Source organism: Oryzias latipes, chromosome 6 (genome assembly GCF_053564925.1).
Source record: "Oryzias latipes strain Hd-rR chromosome 6, Olatipes_Hd-rR_3.1".
Classification (NCBI taxonomy): domain Eukaryota; kingdom Metazoa; phylum Chordata; class Actinopteri; order Beloniformes; family Adrianichthyidae; genus Oryzias; species Oryzias latipes.
Genome location: NC_136242.1, coordinates 3,390,773 through 3,410,490, shown reverse-complemented (window position 1 = coordinate 3,410,490; position 19,718 = coordinate 3,390,773). Strand labels below are relative to the sequence as shown.

The window sequence follows — 19,718 nt, the reverse complement described above, 5'->3', positions numbered from 1 at the left end:
AATAAACAGACACTCTTGGTTTGACCTCTCGCTGTTTAAGTTTGGACTTTTGTTTTATTATGATGTAAAATGACTCTGCTGTTGGCAGTTCTGCCATTTGAACCATTTTTTCTCCACACAGACAGAAGAATGGGAGGTGAAGGATAAAGCTCCAGAGGACATTATTCACATCCTCAGGGTGTGTCAGGCCCTCTTGAAGGTGTCAGGTTTTATTATTTCTACACTTTGATCTCTACATTGAGCATCTGTTAACTGCCCCACCAGCATGTCTTCTATGAAGACAGAAGATTCTATGTGCAAGACACAGTCTTGATGCAGATGTTTGTTTGGACACATGCTGACTCCATTATTGATACGTGCCTGTCATTTTTAAGTCAACTCTCTTTTCCCTTTAGAGGAAAGATCGGGAAGTTGCTCTCAGTGATAGTTTCATAAATGAGATCGGCATGCAACATGCCAAAACTGGTCAGTGCACGGTTTCACCTACCTTGCTTTCTTTTTAGCTTAAAAAACACAAACAACACAGCTTTTAATTTCTGTATCCCTTAGAGAAGGAATTCCTCGCAAAGATATCCAGGCTGGAACAAGATCTAAAGGTAAGTAAGGCTTTTGAGGTTTAGTTTGGTCCATTAGTTCCTCTGCACTTCATGTGTGCATTGCTGCAGAGTGCTCTGTGTTCTTCCAAGAACTACTAAAATGTTCTTTTTGTAATTGCAAGCATGACTGCAGCCACTGTTGCAAATTTAATAAGGCAAAATAAAAGAAATAAAAACACGTCATTCATGCATGTGACGTGAAATCACTTTTCATGCCTATTTACTTCTGGCAGCAGAGCCAATTCTTTGAGCCAATCACAGAGTGCAACCCTGGCCACCACAGGATTGGCTGTAGTGACCACAGAGACACAGCACCTAAGAAGATTACATTTAATTCCATGCACGCACAGCACATTCATTTCTTGTTTTAACTTGATTGGTGTTTTGGTTTAGATTGTTTTAAATGACTATGGCATGCACAGTCATCCTCCAAATGTTAAAACATAATTGTCAATCTCTGTTAAAGGGAACAAGAATGTTGGCAAGCTTGTATGTTAGGCCTGTAAACAGATGGAGGTGATGAAAGACTAAAAGATTTCCCAGTGGGAGTTGTTTGGGATTGTGTTTGTCTTGTTTCCGGTCCACATGGCAAAGCAGCTCGGCACTGGGCCAGATGCTCGCTTTCTTAGAGAGGAGATTCGGCTGCTCGAGGCCCAGCTGGAGGAACGAGAGAAGGACTTGACCCAGTTAAACAAAGGCATGGGAAAGGAAAAGAAAACCAATCAAGAGGTAAGCGTGTGCCACCCATTGTGCAAATGCTCCGTATAGAAGTCAGGCTGAAGAGTTGAGCTTTTAAAGATCCTCTGTAATGTTTAAAATGGGACTTTACACTGGTGAACCCTTTAAATACATTCTTCTATCCTGACATGTGGCAGTGACCTTTTCTGAATCCAATGATAGTCACATTTTGAAATGATCAGCTTATAAATGTTGTTTTGGCCTTTCTCCAAAAGAAATTGTTGATACGACTTTTCCAATTGATATTCTATTAATGGGTAAATATTTTTAGCTTTATTTAAACTTGCAGAAAAGATTTTATTGTGTAGAAATTGACAAATATTTGAACTATAAATGCAAATGAAGGATTTGGTATTAAACCTTGCTTTTGGTTTCGTAGTTGACGAAGAGATTAGAGGAAGCTGAAGACGAGGTGAAGAAGCTGAAGAGAGAGGTATGTCAGAAGCAGAAATACATTGCTCAGATAACGATTTATCCCCTTCATACTTTGTCATGACTTCACCTAAAACCTTCACTCAAATCCTCCGTCTTTGCTCATCCTGTCTTCTGGGTTTCTGCTTCACGGTATAGTTGAAAAAACATAAGAAAAAGGTAAGACTTCTAGGGAGTGATGTGTTGTAAAACAATGTTTTGGTTAGCATGAGTTTGCTAGTGTTTAATCTTCCAGTATTTGCTTTGACACTACCTTTCCATTAGCATAAATAAGTTGGCAGTCCTGCAATCCATGAGGTTGAAGGTGTACCATGACATGTACAGGCTGTCCAAAAGACAACGCTATCCAAATAGTGAAATGTGGAAAAGATAGCTATTTAGCATTAGTTTATAATTGTAGGACATTCCTCTCTTTTTCCTGAAATCAATTCCCTCCTTCCTGTGCCACAACAGAACGAGCAACTGCAGCAGGATGTGGATTTCTATCGTAGAGAGCTGGACCAGAGAGTTCTGCTACCATCCAGAGATGAGGCCGATGAGACTCAGAGGAAGCTCAACTTGGCCAACCGCCAGCTTTACCAATGCTTGGAGGACCTTCAGGTTCTTGGAAATGTTTTGGTTGTAGCATGTGGTGCCTTCAGCAAGTCTGTGGTTTAGACAGAAACCTCAGGAAAACCCACTTGGGTCGTTCAGTGTGAAGTCTGGGTCGCTGTGTAGGCCAGTGTCTCATGCAATCCTCAGAAAAATATGGGTAGTGTCCGAAATTCCTTTACTACTCACTATATAGTGCGTTTTGCATTTGCCAATGTCCTAGAAATTTCCCAAAGGTTTTTGGGAAAAAAAACAGTATTCTTTGATGCTAACTAGATTTGCGAATGTCGACCACAATGAACAATTTTTCATGTGAAAAAAATGTATTTTAATGAATATTTAGAAAACCCCTCCATGTTTTCATGATCAGAACACATAGTCTTTTTCAAATGTTCATTCTGCTTTTGTTTGGGGAGATCGGCGACGTCAGATTTGGCGTTTTAAAAAAAAGAATTGAGCATGATGTCCAAATTGCTTTTAAAGTCCACGGCACTAGATAGTGCTGACCTCGATAGCTTTTTAGTAGTTAGGGAGTAGGGAGGGAATTCAGACATAACCATGGTTTTGGAAATATTTTCATGCTAATTGTCCTTAAATGTTGTTCGAAGTGGCAACAGCTGGGATAGGCTCCAACTTCCCAATGAAACTAAACATAGCAGATCTAGAAAATAGAGAACATCATTGATTGAGTTTACTAGCAAGGGCACACATTTTACATTTAGCAAAGTATTTGGGCCCTTAACAAAGAAAAGATTCTACAATTAAATACTGCCAAAAAAGGCAAGATAACTTCTGTTTTCATTTAAACTTTAAGCTTCTTTTTATGGCCTTTTCTCAGTTTTATTACCTTCTCTTTGTTCCAGTGATTTACTGCATGCATAAAGTCATTGGGCTCCACAGATATATATCTTTTTGTGTCCAGCGGATGATTGATGTATTCTTATCTAATTAAATTCTGCAGCGAACAGAGGATGAAAATGCACACCTGAAAACACAGAATGAGCAGATGCAAAAAAGCCTAGAGGAATCCGTGAAGGAGATGGAGAAGATGACTGATGAGTACAACAAGATGAAGATCGACGTAGAGCAGACCGACTCCATTATGGACCAACTACGTCAAGAGAGGGATCATGCTAAGCTTCAAGTTAGCATCACCGCACTCTGCTTCTTTCCCATTTCTGTCTGTTTATTCATATTCCATCTGCGGGTAGTTTTCCTAAGTAAAACTTTCACGCTGGTCTGGCAGCATTCATCATTCCTCTCCAAGATTATTGCAAAGACCAGAAAGGATCTGATCAAACCAGGCTAGAATGAGGAATCTGCCTTTTTTTTTTTACTAAACCATGTTTTTCTTTGATTATTTTTCTGAAGTTAAAAGTGTAATTATTGTCTTCAAGGCACTGAATTGTTTTTGTGTTTGTGCTGAAGGTAAGAGAGCTAGCAGACAAGATTCAAAGCATGACCCAAGAAAATGACCCAATTATGGCTGCAGTCAACGCTAAAGTGGAGGAGTGGAAGGTATGTTTTACATTCAAAAACACCTCCAGGGCTCTTTTTTTACCCCACTTTCTCTTTTACACAGAGAATATTTCAAACAAGAAGGAAAATATTATACATTTACTAAATCTGACTCTGAACCTGCAGAGGATCTCAATAAACTTGTTGCCAAGTTAGTCATGTTGAAATAAACAAGCTATGATCTTAAAGGGGGCTTCAGTTTGCCAGGATTTCAGGTTAAATGGAGTGTTTGAGAGCTCCACAGAGAAAAAAACACAGCTGTTCTGTGAAGGATCCCAATGCGGTTTTTAAATAGTAACCACAAAAAAACTACAGTTATGACAGATTGATCATTGTCATCCTGTTAATTTAGATTGTGAAGACGGGTAACAGAAAATGTAAGGTAATGCTGTGGTTGTGTCAGAGTTCCCTCACTAATCCCTAACCCCTAAATCTGTATACTCTGTTTTTATTTATTTATTATGTAATCACTTTATGCTCTTTTATCATGTATGTGATGAGTGAATGATGAAGGATGTTATACAGTTTGTAGCTCTGTGGCCCAGAACAAATTTCATTTTTGAGGGCTATAAAGCTTACCTTTACCTAAAAGACTAAAGTGCTTTACTTTACTTTATCCATTGCTCTAGATCCGGGGTCACCAACTTTTTTGAGACTAAGGGCTATATCATGGGCACTAAGTGGTATGAGGGGCGCCACAGGACCTGTTTGCTAAAAACCTCCTATTGTCTTTGGTCCTGTGTGTGTCTTTGGTCCTGTGTGTGTGTCTTTGGTCCTGTGTGTGTCTTTGTGAAACGTTTTAGAGGGATTTGATTATTTAAAACCTGTTATTGTGAAAATCATGTTTAGTTCTCTGAAAAGGATGAAGAGCGGAAAGGCCGTTGGTCCTGATGACCTACCTGTGGAGGTATGGAAGTGTGGAGAAGCGTTCTGGTCCCGATCTTTAAGAACAAGGGTGACACGCAGAACTGCAGCAACTATAGAGGAATAAAGTTGATGAGCCACACAATGAAGCTGTGGGAAAGAGTAGTGGAAGCCAGGCTTAGGAAGAAGGTGGAGATTTGTGAGCAGCAGTATGGTTTCATGCCCTGTAAGAGCACCACTGATGCCATTTTTGCTTTGAGAATGTTGATGGAAAAGTACAGAGAAGGTCAGAAGGAGCTGCATTGTGTGTTCGTAGATTTAGAGAAGGCGTATGACAGGGTGCCGAGGGAGGAGCTGTGGTACTGTATGAGGTCGTCTGGAGTGGCAGAGAAGTATGTCAGAGTAGTTCAGGACATGTATGAGAGAAGTATGACGGTGGTGAGATGTGCTGTAGGTCAGACAGAGGAGTTCAAGGTGGAGGTGGGACTACACCAAGGATCAGCTTTGAGTCCTTTTTTGTTTGCTATGCTGATGGACAGGCTGACAGACGAGGTAAGACAGGAATCTCCCTGGACAATGATGTTTGCGGATGACATTGTAATTTGCAGTGAGAGTAGAGAGCAGGTGGAGGAACAGCTAGAGAGGTGGAGGTTTGCTCTGGAAAGAAGAGGTATGAAGGTCAGTCGTAGTAAGACAGAATACATGTGTCTGAACGAGAGGGATCAAGGTAGAAGCGTTAGGTTACAGGGGGCTGAGGTGAAGAAGGTGCAGGAGTTTAAGTACTTGGGGTCAACAGTTCAGTGTGATGGAGAGTGTGGAAAAGAGGTGAAGAGGCGAGTGCAGGCAGGTTGGAGCGGTTGGAGGAAAGTGTCAGGAGTGTTGTGTGACAGAAGAGTGTCAGCAAGACTCAAAGGAAAGGTGTACAAGACAGTGGTGAGACCAGCTCTGCTCTATGGGTTAGAGACGGTAGCAGTGAGACAGAGACAAGAGGCTGAGATGGAGGTAGCGGAGATGAAGATGTTGAGGTTCTCCTTAGGAGTGACCAGGTTAGACAGGATAAGGAACGAGTACATCAGAGGGACGGCCCATGTTGCCTGTGTTAGCGACAAAGTCAGAGAAGCCAGAATGAGATGGTTTGGACATGTTCAGAGGAGGGACAGTGGATATATTGGTAGAAGGATGTTGGAGAAGGAGCTGCCTGGCAAGAGGGCAAGAGGACGGCCAAAGAGGAGATACATGGATGTCTTAACAGAGGACATGAAGTTGGCTAATGTTCGGGTAGAAGATGTCCATGATAGAGTGAGGTGCAAAACGATGATTCGCTGTGGCGACCCCTGATGGGAAAAGCCGAAAGAGAAAGAAGATGTTTAGTTCTCATAAAACATTAAAAACCCAAGTCTTAATTCACTATCCTCTGACGTAGTAGCGGCCCCACTGGACATGTCCGAATCTGCTACCCGTGCCCCATGCAAAGCACAACCCCAGTTTGTTGAGAACGAGACTCGCATATAAGTTAGCGGACAATCATATCTGTCCATTTATTTTGAACACACCCACCACCAGCCAAACAGCATTAACCTCACTTCTGCTAACAGCTCCCTCACTTATGGTGAGCGATTTAACACACCCAAGATTCCCCACTTCCCATGAGTCTTAAAAGCTGAAGGCGGGGCTAACCCCCAGATCGCCACAATATATTGATTTGCTATATGAGCGGTGCTATTTTTGGAGCATTCCCTGCGGGCGCCACAATGGGTGCCCGCAGGCACAGGGTTGGTGACCCCTGCTCTAGATTGTAACGCAATTCGGACACCATGCTCACACCTTTTTCTTTTTTTTTTAATTGTGAGCTTTTTTTTTAACTGCAACTATGACACCCATTTGCCTAATAAATATTCATGACAGTACCTTATTCTAGTGACAAAACCTTGTATAATTTATATAAAATAGATTTAAATATGTTTATTTAAATTGAAAACATCTCAAATTTAATGTTCTGTGGTTTCAATTTCACACGATGCACACTAGTTTTTTTTTTAAGACTTCTGGGAAATTTCCAGGGCACTGAATTTTGGATATGTAGATTTGGACACACAAAACGGCGAATGCTCTATAAAACAGTGCTTTAAGAAATGAATAATGAAGGAATTTGGACATTTGTTTCAGCCAGCTGTCTTTCAGTGACCACATTCGAGGCCACAAGTCAAACAAAGTTTTGCTCTTGTAGGCAAATTAAGAAAAAAGGCAGAAATAGTTACGTCTGTTTTTATCAAACTGCTAGCTTTTGTTCCCAAATTTGAAAAGCCCAAATGGGACTCAACAAAGCCCTCACTAGACTTTATTGGTTGGCAGGTTTTTGAGGTGGGCGGAGCCAAACTGGTCTTGGTTCAGGCTTGATTTGTTCAGAATCCTTTAGACTATGCCACAGATTATCCATCCAGTTAAATAATTTCATTTTTGAAAAACTTTGAAAATATTTTTTTTGAAATATTATCAAATACTTTTTTTCATTTCGGTATAATTTTCTAGAAGCCAAGTGTGTCAGAACAATATTAATATGACAGATTACAATTTTAACATAATTCCATCTAAAAAAACAAGAAAATCAGGTTGAGGAAAGTTAAGATGTGCGGCTCAAGATTGCCTAGATTTTGTGCAAATAATTTATTTAGAGCACAATCAGTGTAATATGTGTTTATGTAAAATTCCAGATTATTATAGCTGGATTCAAAATAATCCATTTAAATTTTTGATTTTTTAACTGGCAGAAAACTTTTCATCCTAATAACATGTTCAGTCTGTGAGTCTGAGTTTTTTTTACATTGTTTCTATCAAAAAACATTTTAATAAAATTCTTAAAGAAGACAAAGAACAAAAGAGACTTTTCAGCTAAATTAGACGTTTTTCCCTGAAGTTCTTCACATTTGAAATTCTTTAAACTCCTTGAAGTTCCTCCCAGATCAACTTTTGATCGATTGTAAAAGCGATCCCAGTGCTCTTTAAATTAGGATTATGCAGCTTTTAGGCTAAATCAACAGCAACAGTAGTTCATTAGAATTTTGTCTCTGAGTTGTGGGCGGGACCATTGGTGCAACCTTGCACCCCTAACCCCCCTGTTGCTGAGAGCTCTCTGTTTACATGCTCTCTGGCTAGCTTACAGCCCCTCACATCCCCAACCTAACATTTGCAGTGCCACATAGATGGTGAGTAATATTAGAGCTGTCCAACTGTACAGTTTCAGACGCCAGCTCAGGCGAGTAAAACACAGACAAACGTGATCTGGTCGTCTACAAGTGATTGCATCAGAATGGAGCGGAGGAGGAGGGAGCCTGCAGCCTGCCCAGTGTATTTTCTATGGAACACATTAGCTCTTTCTTTTCCTGCTCTTGAATCACAACATTTTCAATAAAGAAATACTCATGAATACAATTTGAATCCTAATTTTCTTCATATTTGTCGTCCATCATCAGAAAAATGCTAGAAAAACATGTTCTAAACACCAAAAACACAGTTTTCATTGGCGTGAGCCTTTAATGAATATTACTAACATTCTCCAAGGTTCAGTCTGTTTCTCTAAGAAACGGTTTCTATTTCAATTGCTTTTTTTGGCATATGCTCTTATTAATTGCTCTTGTTAAGTCACTTTTACAAAATGGTTCTTCCATGTCACATTGTGATTTTTGGAATGCTACACAATCTGACCATTGTTAGTGTTTTTCTTCCACAGAGAGTGCTCTCAGGGAAGGATGAGGAGATTTTGGTTTACCATCAAATGATTCAAGACCTGCGAGAAAAACTACGATCAGCTCAGCTGGACTTGGACAAAAGCAACGTCATGGCTCTGCAACAGGTCTGTGTCTGAACAGGAAAGCATTAATGTTCTCTAAAATCTCCTCCTTGATGACTGTGTGAAACAGTGTTGCTCTTTTTTAAATTGGTATTGTATTCTGTTAATTAGCGTCTTCACAAGAAGTTACAAACCTGCAGGCAAAATATTAATTGCTGAAGTTTACTTTTGTTAAGAGCATTTGAAAAATGTTTTCAGAACTGTAAATCTGTGCTTTAATTTTTCTTTTTATTTACGGTAATTATTGTATAAATTACTTAAAAAAGTGTCATTATCAATGTTACATTTAATGATTAGATCAGTGTTTTTCAACCTTTTCTGAGCCACGGCACACTTTAACCTTAAAAAAAATCCCGCGGCACACCAGCATCCAAAAATTAAAAAAAACAAGGAGAAAGTCATAGTCTGTATTGATCTATAGCCCCTCCACTATCTCACATGCATTTTTGTGATAGTTGTGGCAGAAAAAGCTGGAAACTGCAGCTGTTTTTTTCTAAAAGATGTAATAAAAGTTAAGTTAGAAAATTTAAAAACAGTTTGATGTGAGTTCGTTGGTTTCAAGACGTTTAACAACAGATCTCCTTGTGCGCTGTCACTCTCACAACCCAATGCATCATGGGAGATGTAGTGCATGTAACGGCTGGAGATCGCTTTTCGGAGCTTCATTGTTTGGTTCACTTGTTCCACGGTCTGATACCGGATTCTGTGTAAAGGTACACCGCTAAAGACGAGCTTTAGCTGGTATTTTTGTTGGAACTGAGCGACTTTAGGAGCTAAATCGGGACAAGGAAGTGAAGACTTTAACCACTTCTGATTGGTCAGACTGATGACATGTGATTAAGCCCCTCAAGAATGATTGGTGGAGACAGTTAAAGGGGCGGGACTTTGACAAAATACAGCCGAAGCTGCAGCTGAATCGCGGAGCCGTCATTCTTATCAAAATGTCTTTAATAAAATAAAATAAACGCAAAGAAAATGTATTTTATGATCTTTTATATTCCTAACTCCTCAGTGTTTTATCAGGGCCTGTTTGGATGAACAGAGAGCTGAAATCCTGGAGATGGGAAATATTTTTAGATCAGTTAATGAGGGCAATTTTCCACGGCACACTTGACCATCTCCCACGGCACACTAGTGTGCCGCGACACACTGGTTGAAAAACACTGCACTAGATCAATAAGACAATCACCGCATCCAGACATTCCGGCCACCTTATCCCTCTCCTTCAGGAGAATCCCGAGGCGATCCCAGGCCAGCTGAGGGACATAGTTTCTCCATTGTCTCCTGGGTCTCTGCCAGAAGACAAAAGAAACTAAAACACAACAAAAAACACAACAAAAAAAGAGTCCCCTGTCCCACTACTATGGCAGTCACACTTTATGACGGGACAACAAACTGTTCTCAGTTGTCATGGAGACGAATGTTTTCGTTTTGATTTTCGTTCTTGGACATTAGGTCTTCATCTTTGCCTTTTTTTGAGTTGAAGTTTAGTAAAGTCTTTACAAAATGAGTCATTCAAGTTAATGTTTAGTGTCTGAATGAGCAATGGCCGAAAGCAATAGATTTAAAAAAAATGGTCCAAATGGTCAAAAATGATTTGAAAAAACTGAGAAAAGTTTAAGTTAGTTTTAAACTTAAAATTTGTAAGTTTAATTGAAAATATAAAATAAGCAGTTTGAGCATTTTTGAAATGGTTTCCTAGTTAAAAGTGTTTGTAGTTCAAACCATTTTGTTCTGCTATTGATGAGATGGTCATCGTTTTTGGTTGTTTGTTTCATGGTATTTGCATGCCTCCTGATTTGGGGAGAATATATTTGAGTGTTTTTCATCCATCTTTTTATATGTCATATTTCTTCTTCTGGCTTTTTCACTTTCCTTCATTTCTTATCACCCTGTCCTCCCTTTCATCTCTATCGCTGATCCTGGCCAGGTCATTTATGAGCTCTGTGCTGTAAGTTTAATCCATCATCTGTCTGTTATGCTTAGACTGTCCTTGTTTTTATTCAATAAATTTTCTTCCAGCTTTAAGTGCCAATAATTAGGCGAGCTGCATTTTAGTGTGGCTCATAAATTCTCTCTCTTTTTAATTTTTTGTGTGAAACGGCGAATGCCCCAAAGGCCGTCCAAGAGCGTGATAATCAAATCAAGATGCTGAGCGAGCAGGTGGAGCAGTATACAGGAGAGATGGAGAAGCATGCCCAGCTCATCCAGCAGCTGAAGACGTCCACAAGCAAAGGTGGGCGGAGCTCCTGTCCAACAACATACCAGCGATGGTTTATTACATGTGATCGCTGGAGTTTACAGAGCCCCGCCCCCATTTCACTGTCAGCCAACTCTTTTAACCGTAACAGAAAATGCTCATAAAAGTTCATGTTCTTACAAGAAAATAATAATAAAAAATCACAAGAGGGGCCAAAGAGGGATGAAGGACTTTTCTCACAACATAAGAATTCCATAAAATTTAGACATAAATTAGAAAAAATAAATAACCACGGAGATTAAAAATGTGGTTACATCTTTAGGACCGGTCATCTTTAATATTTTCAGAGAACAAAAGACCAAAAGATAAACTTTGGATTATTCTTTTTATTTTAATATTTGGTGTTGTCATAAATATTTAACAAATCGTAGAGTAATAAATGGGAATGTGATTAATACAATGCAGAGATCTTTACACTAAAACCATTGACTGTAGTGTGTGACATCACTCATAGAAAATGACTTCCTTCCAGCGCCGACCAAACAAAGTCAATGCAATCCCCATTTTGTTGGGATATGGCCATGTTGGAGGCAGACGTTGACGCTTAGCAGTAATATGTCCAAGTTGGTCAGAGTCAACGTTTCTATGGCAACCGCTGTAACAAACCAAGAGTGATTTTGTTGAAAGTCCACACCCATTACGATTGAAAGTGGCCTCGGGAGAATCTGTCAATCAAACGTTTTGACTGTTTTAAGTGAGACCACATACTTTTATTGAGGCATCTGATTGGTCAGGTTATAACTTGAATAACTTGAACTACAGAAAGAATATCAGGAAAAAAATAAACGGGTAGTAGAGCAAGAATGGTTCTTCTGACCAATAGAATGATTGAGGGCTGTTTATTTCTCTATAGAAGTCTATGAGATTTTGTTTTTGCTTCTTGGAGCCAGCAGGTACTTCCTGGTTGGAACACCAGGTGGGAGGAGTCACTCAGTCCAGTTCTCATATACAGTCAACTGCCAAAATGCAGTTGCTGGAATAAAAATGTCAAAAATTGAAACAATTTGGTTTCTATAAACATGTATTGAATGCTTAATACATTTCAAAATTCTAATTTAAAAATAAGTCAGTTAATTCGTCACCGGGGGATACTATGGTTCAGGCTTTAATTGTTGTCATCAGACCTACAAAGTTCAGCATTGCAAATGCGATGTAATTCTATGCCCAATGATGTACACAGAGCAATGTTTGTTCCAGGTTCTTCAAGCACACAGCAGAGAAAGATGGAGGAGCTGAAGTCCTTGCTGAGAGCTGCAGAGTCCAGAGCAGCGGAGGCAGAGCAGGCGCTCAAACTGGCAGAAGCTCACGCTGAGGAGAAAGACAGAGCTCTTATTGAAGCTTCCAACCGTTTGACTCAATATGAGTCTGTAAGTTGACAAACACGTCTTTTTGTTGTTGTTTTCAACATCAACTTTCATGACTTGTATTCATCCAAGTCTAATGAATTTAGGTTTTATTTCCCAGAAGTGGAGCTTGTGATTTTTATTTTTGCTGCTGTCTGTTCACGCTTTAATGGGGACCTTTAAATGACTACGTGACTGTGGTGTGATCTGCATGCTTTTGGGGTCTGCATGCATAGTACTTGTTTGTCACTATGACTGATTGAATCCCCACTTCCCTCGAAAGGGTGTGAGACAGAAAACTAGGAAGTTTAGGGAGTGAAGACAAGAAATCTTTGATGGATGATTGACTAGATCCCTGTTTCTGTGTTGCAGGGCACTTACGGCCTGGAAGCAGCCATTGCAGAGATCAAAGAGTGTAATAATCAAATTAGACTGAGAGACTGTGAGGCTGAGGCCATGACCAAAGAAATCAACCAGCTTGGGCTGAGAATCAATGATCTCATGGATGAAAACGAGGGTCTCAGAGAGAAACTGGGTCAGAAGTCCTCCAAAAAACAACGAAAAAAAAGCTGTCTTCTTTTCTTATTTTCTTCTAGAAGCTCTAACTGATGTGAAAGATAAGCAAACCTTTTTGTCTGTTTTTTGTCCGTGGCCAGGTCTGGACCCAAGGGAAGAAGTGAATCTGACTGAATTCAAACGTGCCAGGGATCTCAGGCAACGGCAATACAAAGCAGAAAATCAAATACTCACCAAAGAGGTGAAATGGGATAAGTGAGATTTTAAATTTTGTTTTTATAAAAAGACATCAGTGCTCTCAGTTCACCTCACTGCTTGATTTGTTTCTAGATTGAGCGACTGGAAGAAGAGCGGCTGGAGCTAAAGAAACAAATAAGGCGCATTGTGAAAGAAAGAGGTGATTTAAGTAGTGGAATTAAATGGAATCCAACTGTCTGTTAACAATATTTTGCCATGTTTTTGGCTGTTGAGCCTCAGTTAAAGCGAGAGCTTACATCTGTGATGCTGAAATGTCCAGTTCCTTTTTATTCGGTTTCCTTTATTTACACACAACTCTTAGATTGCTGTGCCAAGGCTGTGATAAGGTAACAGCCTGGGCATTTTAGGCTAAATGTCACTGGAGTTTAGACTGAGACAGTAGTTGTTTGTGTTTCTACAATGAGCTGAAGAGCAGAGAGAAAAAAGCCAAAAGGTCGTTCCTCTCTGAGCCGCAGCTCAGCATTTCCATGGGAATCCATGTGCTGAAAACAAACCACACTTGAGGTGCTCGCCCCTAAAATTTAGTTTACCCTTATTATCGCATATTACATTATACTCATAATATAACAGCCGTGTCCTCTCATTTTAGTGATTTAGTGGCTTTCTGGGGTGAAACCTATCCTGCTTCAAACTTAATCTCCATGGAAATTCACTTTAAATGCTTACAGTCGGTTCAAGCAACAGTCCTTAGAAATGGAAGCCAGTCAGGACGGCTCGGTGCCGTGCGGGGGCTTCAAGATCTTCACTGTAACTAGCAGAACCCAGCTTACTTTATGTATATTCCTGCTGTTTCATTTAGCTGGTTAGTGCAGAAAATAAAAGGATTTTGTAAAAGTCAGCCATCAGATCAGTGAATGGTTGTCTGAAAAAAAGGTGTGATAATCTTTGTACTTTGTAACTTTATCTTATATGAAACATTCTGATAATCAGCGGTGTCTGGAGTAATCCCCCCGTCAAGTCTGGAGCTGGATGAGGGCACTGCGTTCAGCAGCGAAGCACAAACTGCAATAAAACACAGCAACATTTACAAGGATGAAGATATTCGACGCAAGGTAAGTCCATCTTTGCATCTTCAAATACAAGACATACAAAAACATATTTGTTTAGCATTTTAGAAGTTTAATATTTAGAATAATACTGCAGGCAAAAGGTAAATGTTATTGAATCAAGAGGTAAGAAAAAGAACAGTACACACCTATTTTTCTGTTTCACATTTAAATAAAACTGTTTAAAATGTTGCATTAAGATTAGGTAGTGGGAAATGTGTCCTTGTTAGAATGACCAGGATCCATTTGGTTTGAACATCTGAAATGAATCTTTGTAACTGAATTGAATCACAGAAATGGAGGTAAGTGTTATGAAGGAGTCTGGGACAATGGAGACCCAGTGTGATGTCCAGTTTAATGGGGATTTCTAGACATTTTCATGGTACATTTTGTCAAAAAAATACAATCTGAAACTGGTCTTCCTGATGCCTAAAGGATACTATAAAATGAGATGATTCTGGAGAAAAATTATGCCTGGTAATAATTTAGAAATGAGCAGACTTCCTGTGCTGAATACAGTCAGTTGTTAATGCTAAACAAGATAAACCCAAGATTAGGAACAAGTGAAACTTACTGGAAGTTAGTAAATGCAAATCTGTCATGTTTGCGTATGTTGACTCATAACAGTAGGAGTCTGTTCCTTTACATTACGGGATTTCTTTCATTCCAGAATAAGTTCTTGGAGAAAGAACTGAGCAGTAAAGAGATAGAGCTGGAGCTGAACAAGACTGAATTTCAAGTCAAATGTAAGCAGAACTACTTTGTTACCTTTGGAAATTCCAAGATTCTTGCCTAAAGTATCCATCAAAACCCGTCTCTGTGTGGTTTTAATACCTCTGACAACTTTTCTTTTCTTTTTTTTGTCACTCCCTGTGTGTGGACGGCCAGTGAATGAATTGTCAAAGGTCAAGGGAGATCTGGAGGCAGCGTTGAAAGATGCTCTTTCAGCAATGAGAAACAGTCAGCAGGCCACTCCGTGGGCTGAAGCCACGTCTATTGCTCATTTAAAAAAGCTGACTGAAGTAAGTATCTAACAGTTAAGGTTAAAATGTCAAACTGTAGTGCTCAAAACTGTAAACATTTCATAACTTTACTAACGTTTTTGGTTAGAATTTAGTAGGTCCAGTCTGGCTTGAAGAGATGTTGACGGCAACTGTGAAAAAAACAACTAATTCACTTATTTTTTTCAAAGAATACAAGATGACAAAAGTTCAGAGTTCCCAACCAGCAGTTGGTCTTAAAATGACTTGATCTGCCCTCTTGCTACATTTTGTCAGTGAGTTAAAGAAAGTTTCAGTGAAGCTGATGCCCTACTAGAACTGTGACTGTGTGGGATTTTTGATCACCGCGGGGATGAACCAACAGGGGGCGCGGTTAACCGCACCCCCCTTCCCCCCAAGAAAAAACACAAAATCCCACCGCAGCAGCATCGCAAATGAATACAATTACAACGCAGTATTCTCTACTGTACCATGGTCCGGGTGAATACTTGATTCTGAGTGGCTGCTGGGTGTGCATTAAAAAGTGATATACCACAGGATAACCGCACGGTGAAAAAAGAAGTTCCGGTCACCTAGCTTAAATGTTTTGTATCACTGCGCCGGCTTCTTTAAAACAACCTTTTGCTTCATCATTTGGACAAAAACAAGCGGTAAGAGATGAACTTTCTCTCTGAACTGATGCTTTAGGCAACCCATCGCAAAGATCATTTTATATATATATATATCTATATCTATATATATCTATATATATATATATATAGATACATATATCTATATATAGATATATGTATCTATATATCTATATATCTATATATATATATATATAGATACATATATCTATATATAGATATATGTATCTATATATCTATATATCTATATATATATATATATATATATATATATATATATATATATATATCTATATATATACATATATAGATATATAGATATATAGATACATATATCTATATATAGATATATGTATCGCCAAATCTTGACTGCAGCGGTGGTGCAGCGTGGACTATTTGTGAGAAAAGCGATCCAAATCGGGAAAAAAACAAGAATTAAGGACTAAAAACTGGTTAATATTTTTTTCTTTTGTAAGTGAGCATGGTATAAGCGGGTTAATTGCCTTCGAAGTGTGCATTAACACTTTTTAAAGCACTTCGCGGAACCGTCCTCAGCTTCGCTTCGACAGGCTTCCACAGCGTGCATTAAAAAGTGAAAATGCACACTTGGTCACCCATTACCCCTTATTTAATAAACGAGACTGCAGACACTTTGTCACCTTTCCGGTAGCCTTGAAGCCTGACACCCATGAAGGAGCAGGAGGCTCCGTCTTTATTTATACAAACGCATAACTTTGCGCTGCACAAAATAGTTCCCAAACAAAACATGTAGTGATATTCATCGAAATCTAACAGTGCGCGTTGATGTTTGGTGCTACGGAGTGAAAGAGAACAGTTATAAAACGTTTCCAGAAACCCTTGAAGTCTGAACACAGGACCAGCAGAAAAAGTAAATTATCAGCAAAGATGAATGTGTTTAATGTGTTTATTATAGTTCCATCACGCACCATATGCAGAACCTTGAAAAATAAAAATAAAACCGTGCGGTGATGCGGTTATTGTCACACCATTATGCCGTACTCATCCACCAATCTTATCTTTGCTCTTTTGGCACTGAGCAGCATCACTTCTTTATGTCTTCTTTTAAAAGCTGCTATCATTTATGTTTACAAAACATCTTAACCATGGTTCAAACTTAAGTACCTTTAAAGTCCTTCTCCAACTATCTTTTGATCTGTTGTCAAAGCATTTACAGTGGTCTTTTAATTATAAATGTGTCTTTTTAGCCAAAATAAAACAAACATTTTGTTTTCTAGGGACATTGTTTCTGCAGAGCTGCTGTAGTTTATCAGAAACTTGCCTCTGAGTTGAGGGCGGGACTGTTGGCACAGTCCACGCCCGCCCCACTTCCCTTCCCAGTTGCTGAGAGCTCTCTGTTAACATGCTCTCCCGCTAGCTTACACGCGCTGCAGCTAACATTAGCAGTTCAACAAAAATGGTGAGAAATATTGGAGCTATTCAGCCGTGCAGTTTAGATCCAGATTCCAGCTCAGATGAGGAAAAGAAAGACATCTATTTGTCTGACAGTGGATGCATCAGAATGGAGCAGAGCAGGGTGACTTTGGCCTGCCTATTATAGCTTTTACATCATTAATACAAGCTTTTTCCAACTGTATTTTTTCGTCTTCTACTGTGTCATAACAAATAAATAAATACTCAGAAATGCAATTTTAAGCTTAATTGTGCTTATATATGTCCTCCATAATCAGAAAAGAACATTTTATTATGGCGGCAGTTTAGCTCAGGCGGTAGAGCAGCTCGTCTTAAAAACCGCATCGATCCCAGCCCTCCCCAGCCAGCTGTCGCCCCCCAAGCACGGCTAGTCTGCAGCTCACCGCTCCCCCCAGGGGATGGGTCAAATGCGGAGAACAATTTCCCCATTGTGGGATAAAACAAAAGTAAAAAAACAAAAAAACGTAAACGCCAAAAACACCCTTTTCATCGGAGTAGGTCTTTACATTTAGTAGACGAAAATTGCACTCTGTTCGATCTGCAAAGAAACACCTTTTTAAGTTTCCAGTAAAAAAATGCTGAAGAATGCGATAATTAAACTAGAGCCAGCCATGAATAATAACATTACAGTACCCCCCCCCCATATTTGCGGGTGTTAGGGACTATATACACTCACGAATAAGATTAATCTGCAAACATGAGAGCCCCCCCACCCCCGCGCCGAAGATTGTCAGTGTCTGATTTGTACTCATTACAAACCCTTCTGAAACATTTCTGATGCTTTGTAAAACATTTATTAAAGAACACTGCTCAACATAAAGATTTTATTTTATTTTTTTAAATTCAGTGCAATAGACGTAGCGTACTTTAAAACGCACATTAGAAGTGTCACTCTGGGCCCTAAAACCAGGAGCAGTTAAGGACGAGAGGTCCTGCAGTGGGATTTTAGTGTCAGGCACGACGCCACAGTCTGGCAGCAGCATGTCTTCCAGAAGAGGCCAGTTTCATCCCCAATTCCTTCATCCGGATGATAATTATTCTCCACGAGTATATTCCTCAGCGTTTCAGGATATTTTCCGGACGCTTCTGAGTCAGTTAATGCCATTTCTCTGTGCAGAGGCACAAACTTCAGCTATAGTGATTTAAGAAGCGGTAGAACTTAGCTGTTGGAGGCCAACGGGTCAGCGTGCTCTTCATCTCCACCCCCCTTCCTCAGAAATTTTGCAGCACTTTCATCAGATGGAAAAGTTTCACACAAGCAGTTGTCTGAGCTTTTCTGATGAACTGTAGGAGTCACGTGACCGAAACGTGAATAAGCGGGGGAACACTGTACTATTACTATTTCAATTTGGCTTAAACTAAATATATTCATTTTCAACATCTGTCTTTCATCCAAGGTATTAATAAGAAAAATTCTGAGATCCTCCGTCCTGTGATAGTTTACAGGAAGCATTTCATAAAAAGAACATCCTCTGCGTTTTGGTGTTTAATGTCATTACTGAGTGAAAACACTGAAACACAAGCTTCACACTTTGTTGGAGGTGGTGTGAGCTGGAAGACTTGTCAGTCAGTGAGCGATTCCCGTTTCAGACTACTGAAAGGTCACACCTCCAGCTCGGAGTATGACCGCTTCCCTTCGCTATTTACTGAGGCTGAGGAGTGGGAAGATGCATTTGTAAACAAATACTTCGTATTATTTATTTTTTGTATTTTTCATACTTGTGAATTTCATCTATTTTTCTGTTTGGAAGAAGAAAAATTCTGTTTTCTCATTTATGCCAGCATTGACAGCATTCCATAGTAATTACTATTACTATGTGAATGTGAACAGAAACTTCAGTGTTTGGGTTTTTGAACATCTGAGTTTTCTGCTTAAATTAATTTTTAAAAATGAAAAGTCAATTGAGTTACAGAAAGAAAAGCTTTTTAAACGGAAGAAAACACACAAAATTCAGAATAAGGACACTGGCTCTTTCCGAATTCCCACCCTAACCCCTAACCACTAAACTATATAGTGCCCTGAGTTTTAAAATTCAGACACCATGGGGGGGACATGGGGGGGGGGGGTGGATGAAGCTCGTCTGCTGGACTTTATATATGTAGTTGTAGGGTTAGATAAGTTAATTCTTCTGGTAAATCGCCTGTCTGTCCTGGGGGAGGATCCCTCCTTCATGTGGGCACCAATGAGGTTTCTTCTTTTTTTCCGGAATCCGTTTTTTTAGGAGTTTTTCCTTACAGAGAAAGGGGGTCTAAGGGCAGGGATGCCAGTGTAGCTTAGTCAGTTTGTTAGTTCATTTTAGTATTTTCCTATTGAACTCTTTGTATTCGTGATCCTTTTGAGTTCATGTTTTACCTCGAAGCCCATCGAGACGACTGTTGTTGTGATTTTGGGCTATACAAATAAAATTGAATTGAAAAAAAAAATTGAATCCCCATCCTCAGGTTCCATAAAGAAACAGAAAGCATCTGCTGATTCCAAGACGCCAACATCCTATAGACTTCTATAGAGAAATAAACAGCTAATACTCAGTCATTATATTTTTTAGAATACCCGTTCTTGGTAAATGGTTATGGGACAATTACCATATCAATGGCGAGCAATCAACATCAGCCAGTGAGGGCATTGG

At 39.5% G+C, this 19,718-nt stretch overlaps 1 protein-coding gene across 17 annotated transcripts in view; it reads left to right on the top strand.

Annotated features, from left to right (window-relative positions):
* cep290 (centrosomal protein 290) overlaps positions 1-19,718 on the top strand; it is a 61,754-nt gene that overhangs the window by 3,996 nt on the left and 38,040 nt on the right. For 6 of the 17 annotated variants that reach the window (XR_013656563.1, XM_078949234.1, XM_078949224.1 and 3 more), the window contains exons 3-21: positions 122-199; positions 396-465; positions 550-596; positions 1,191-1,325; positions 1,714-1,767; positions 1,905-1,925; positions 2,220-2,366; positions 3,319-3,501; positions 3,786-3,875; positions 8,467-8,589; positions 10,517-10,537; positions 10,705-10,822; positions 12,044-12,213; positions 12,562-12,724; positions 12,846-12,946; positions 13,036-13,102; positions 13,894-14,015; positions 14,680-14,755; positions 14,898-15,031. Coding sequence is in view for 16 of the 17 variants with exons in the window: in XM_078949234.1 (XP_078805360.1) it covers positions 122-199; positions 396-465; positions 550-596; positions 1,191-1,325; positions 1,714-1,767; positions 1,905-1,925; positions 2,220-2,366; positions 3,319-3,501; positions 3,786-3,875; positions 8,467-8,589; positions 10,517-10,537; positions 10,705-10,822; positions 12,044-12,213; positions 12,562-12,724; positions 12,846-12,946; positions 13,036-13,102; positions 13,894-14,015; positions 14,680-14,755; positions 14,898-15,031 (1,920 nt within the window). In the remaining variant the exon portion in view is untranslated. The remainder of the gene's footprint in view (positions 1-121; positions 200-395; positions 466-549; positions 597-1,190; positions 1,326-1,713; positions 1,768-1,904; positions 1,926-2,219; positions 2,367-3,318; positions 3,502-3,785; positions 3,876-8,466; positions 8,590-10,516; positions 10,538-10,704; positions 10,823-12,043; positions 12,214-12,561; positions 12,725-12,845; positions 12,947-13,035; positions 13,103-13,893; positions 14,016-14,679; positions 14,756-14,897; positions 15,032-19,718) is intronic. The other 11 variants (XM_078949235.1, XM_078949231.1, XM_078949229.1 and 8 more) reach the window with 10 other exon arrangements.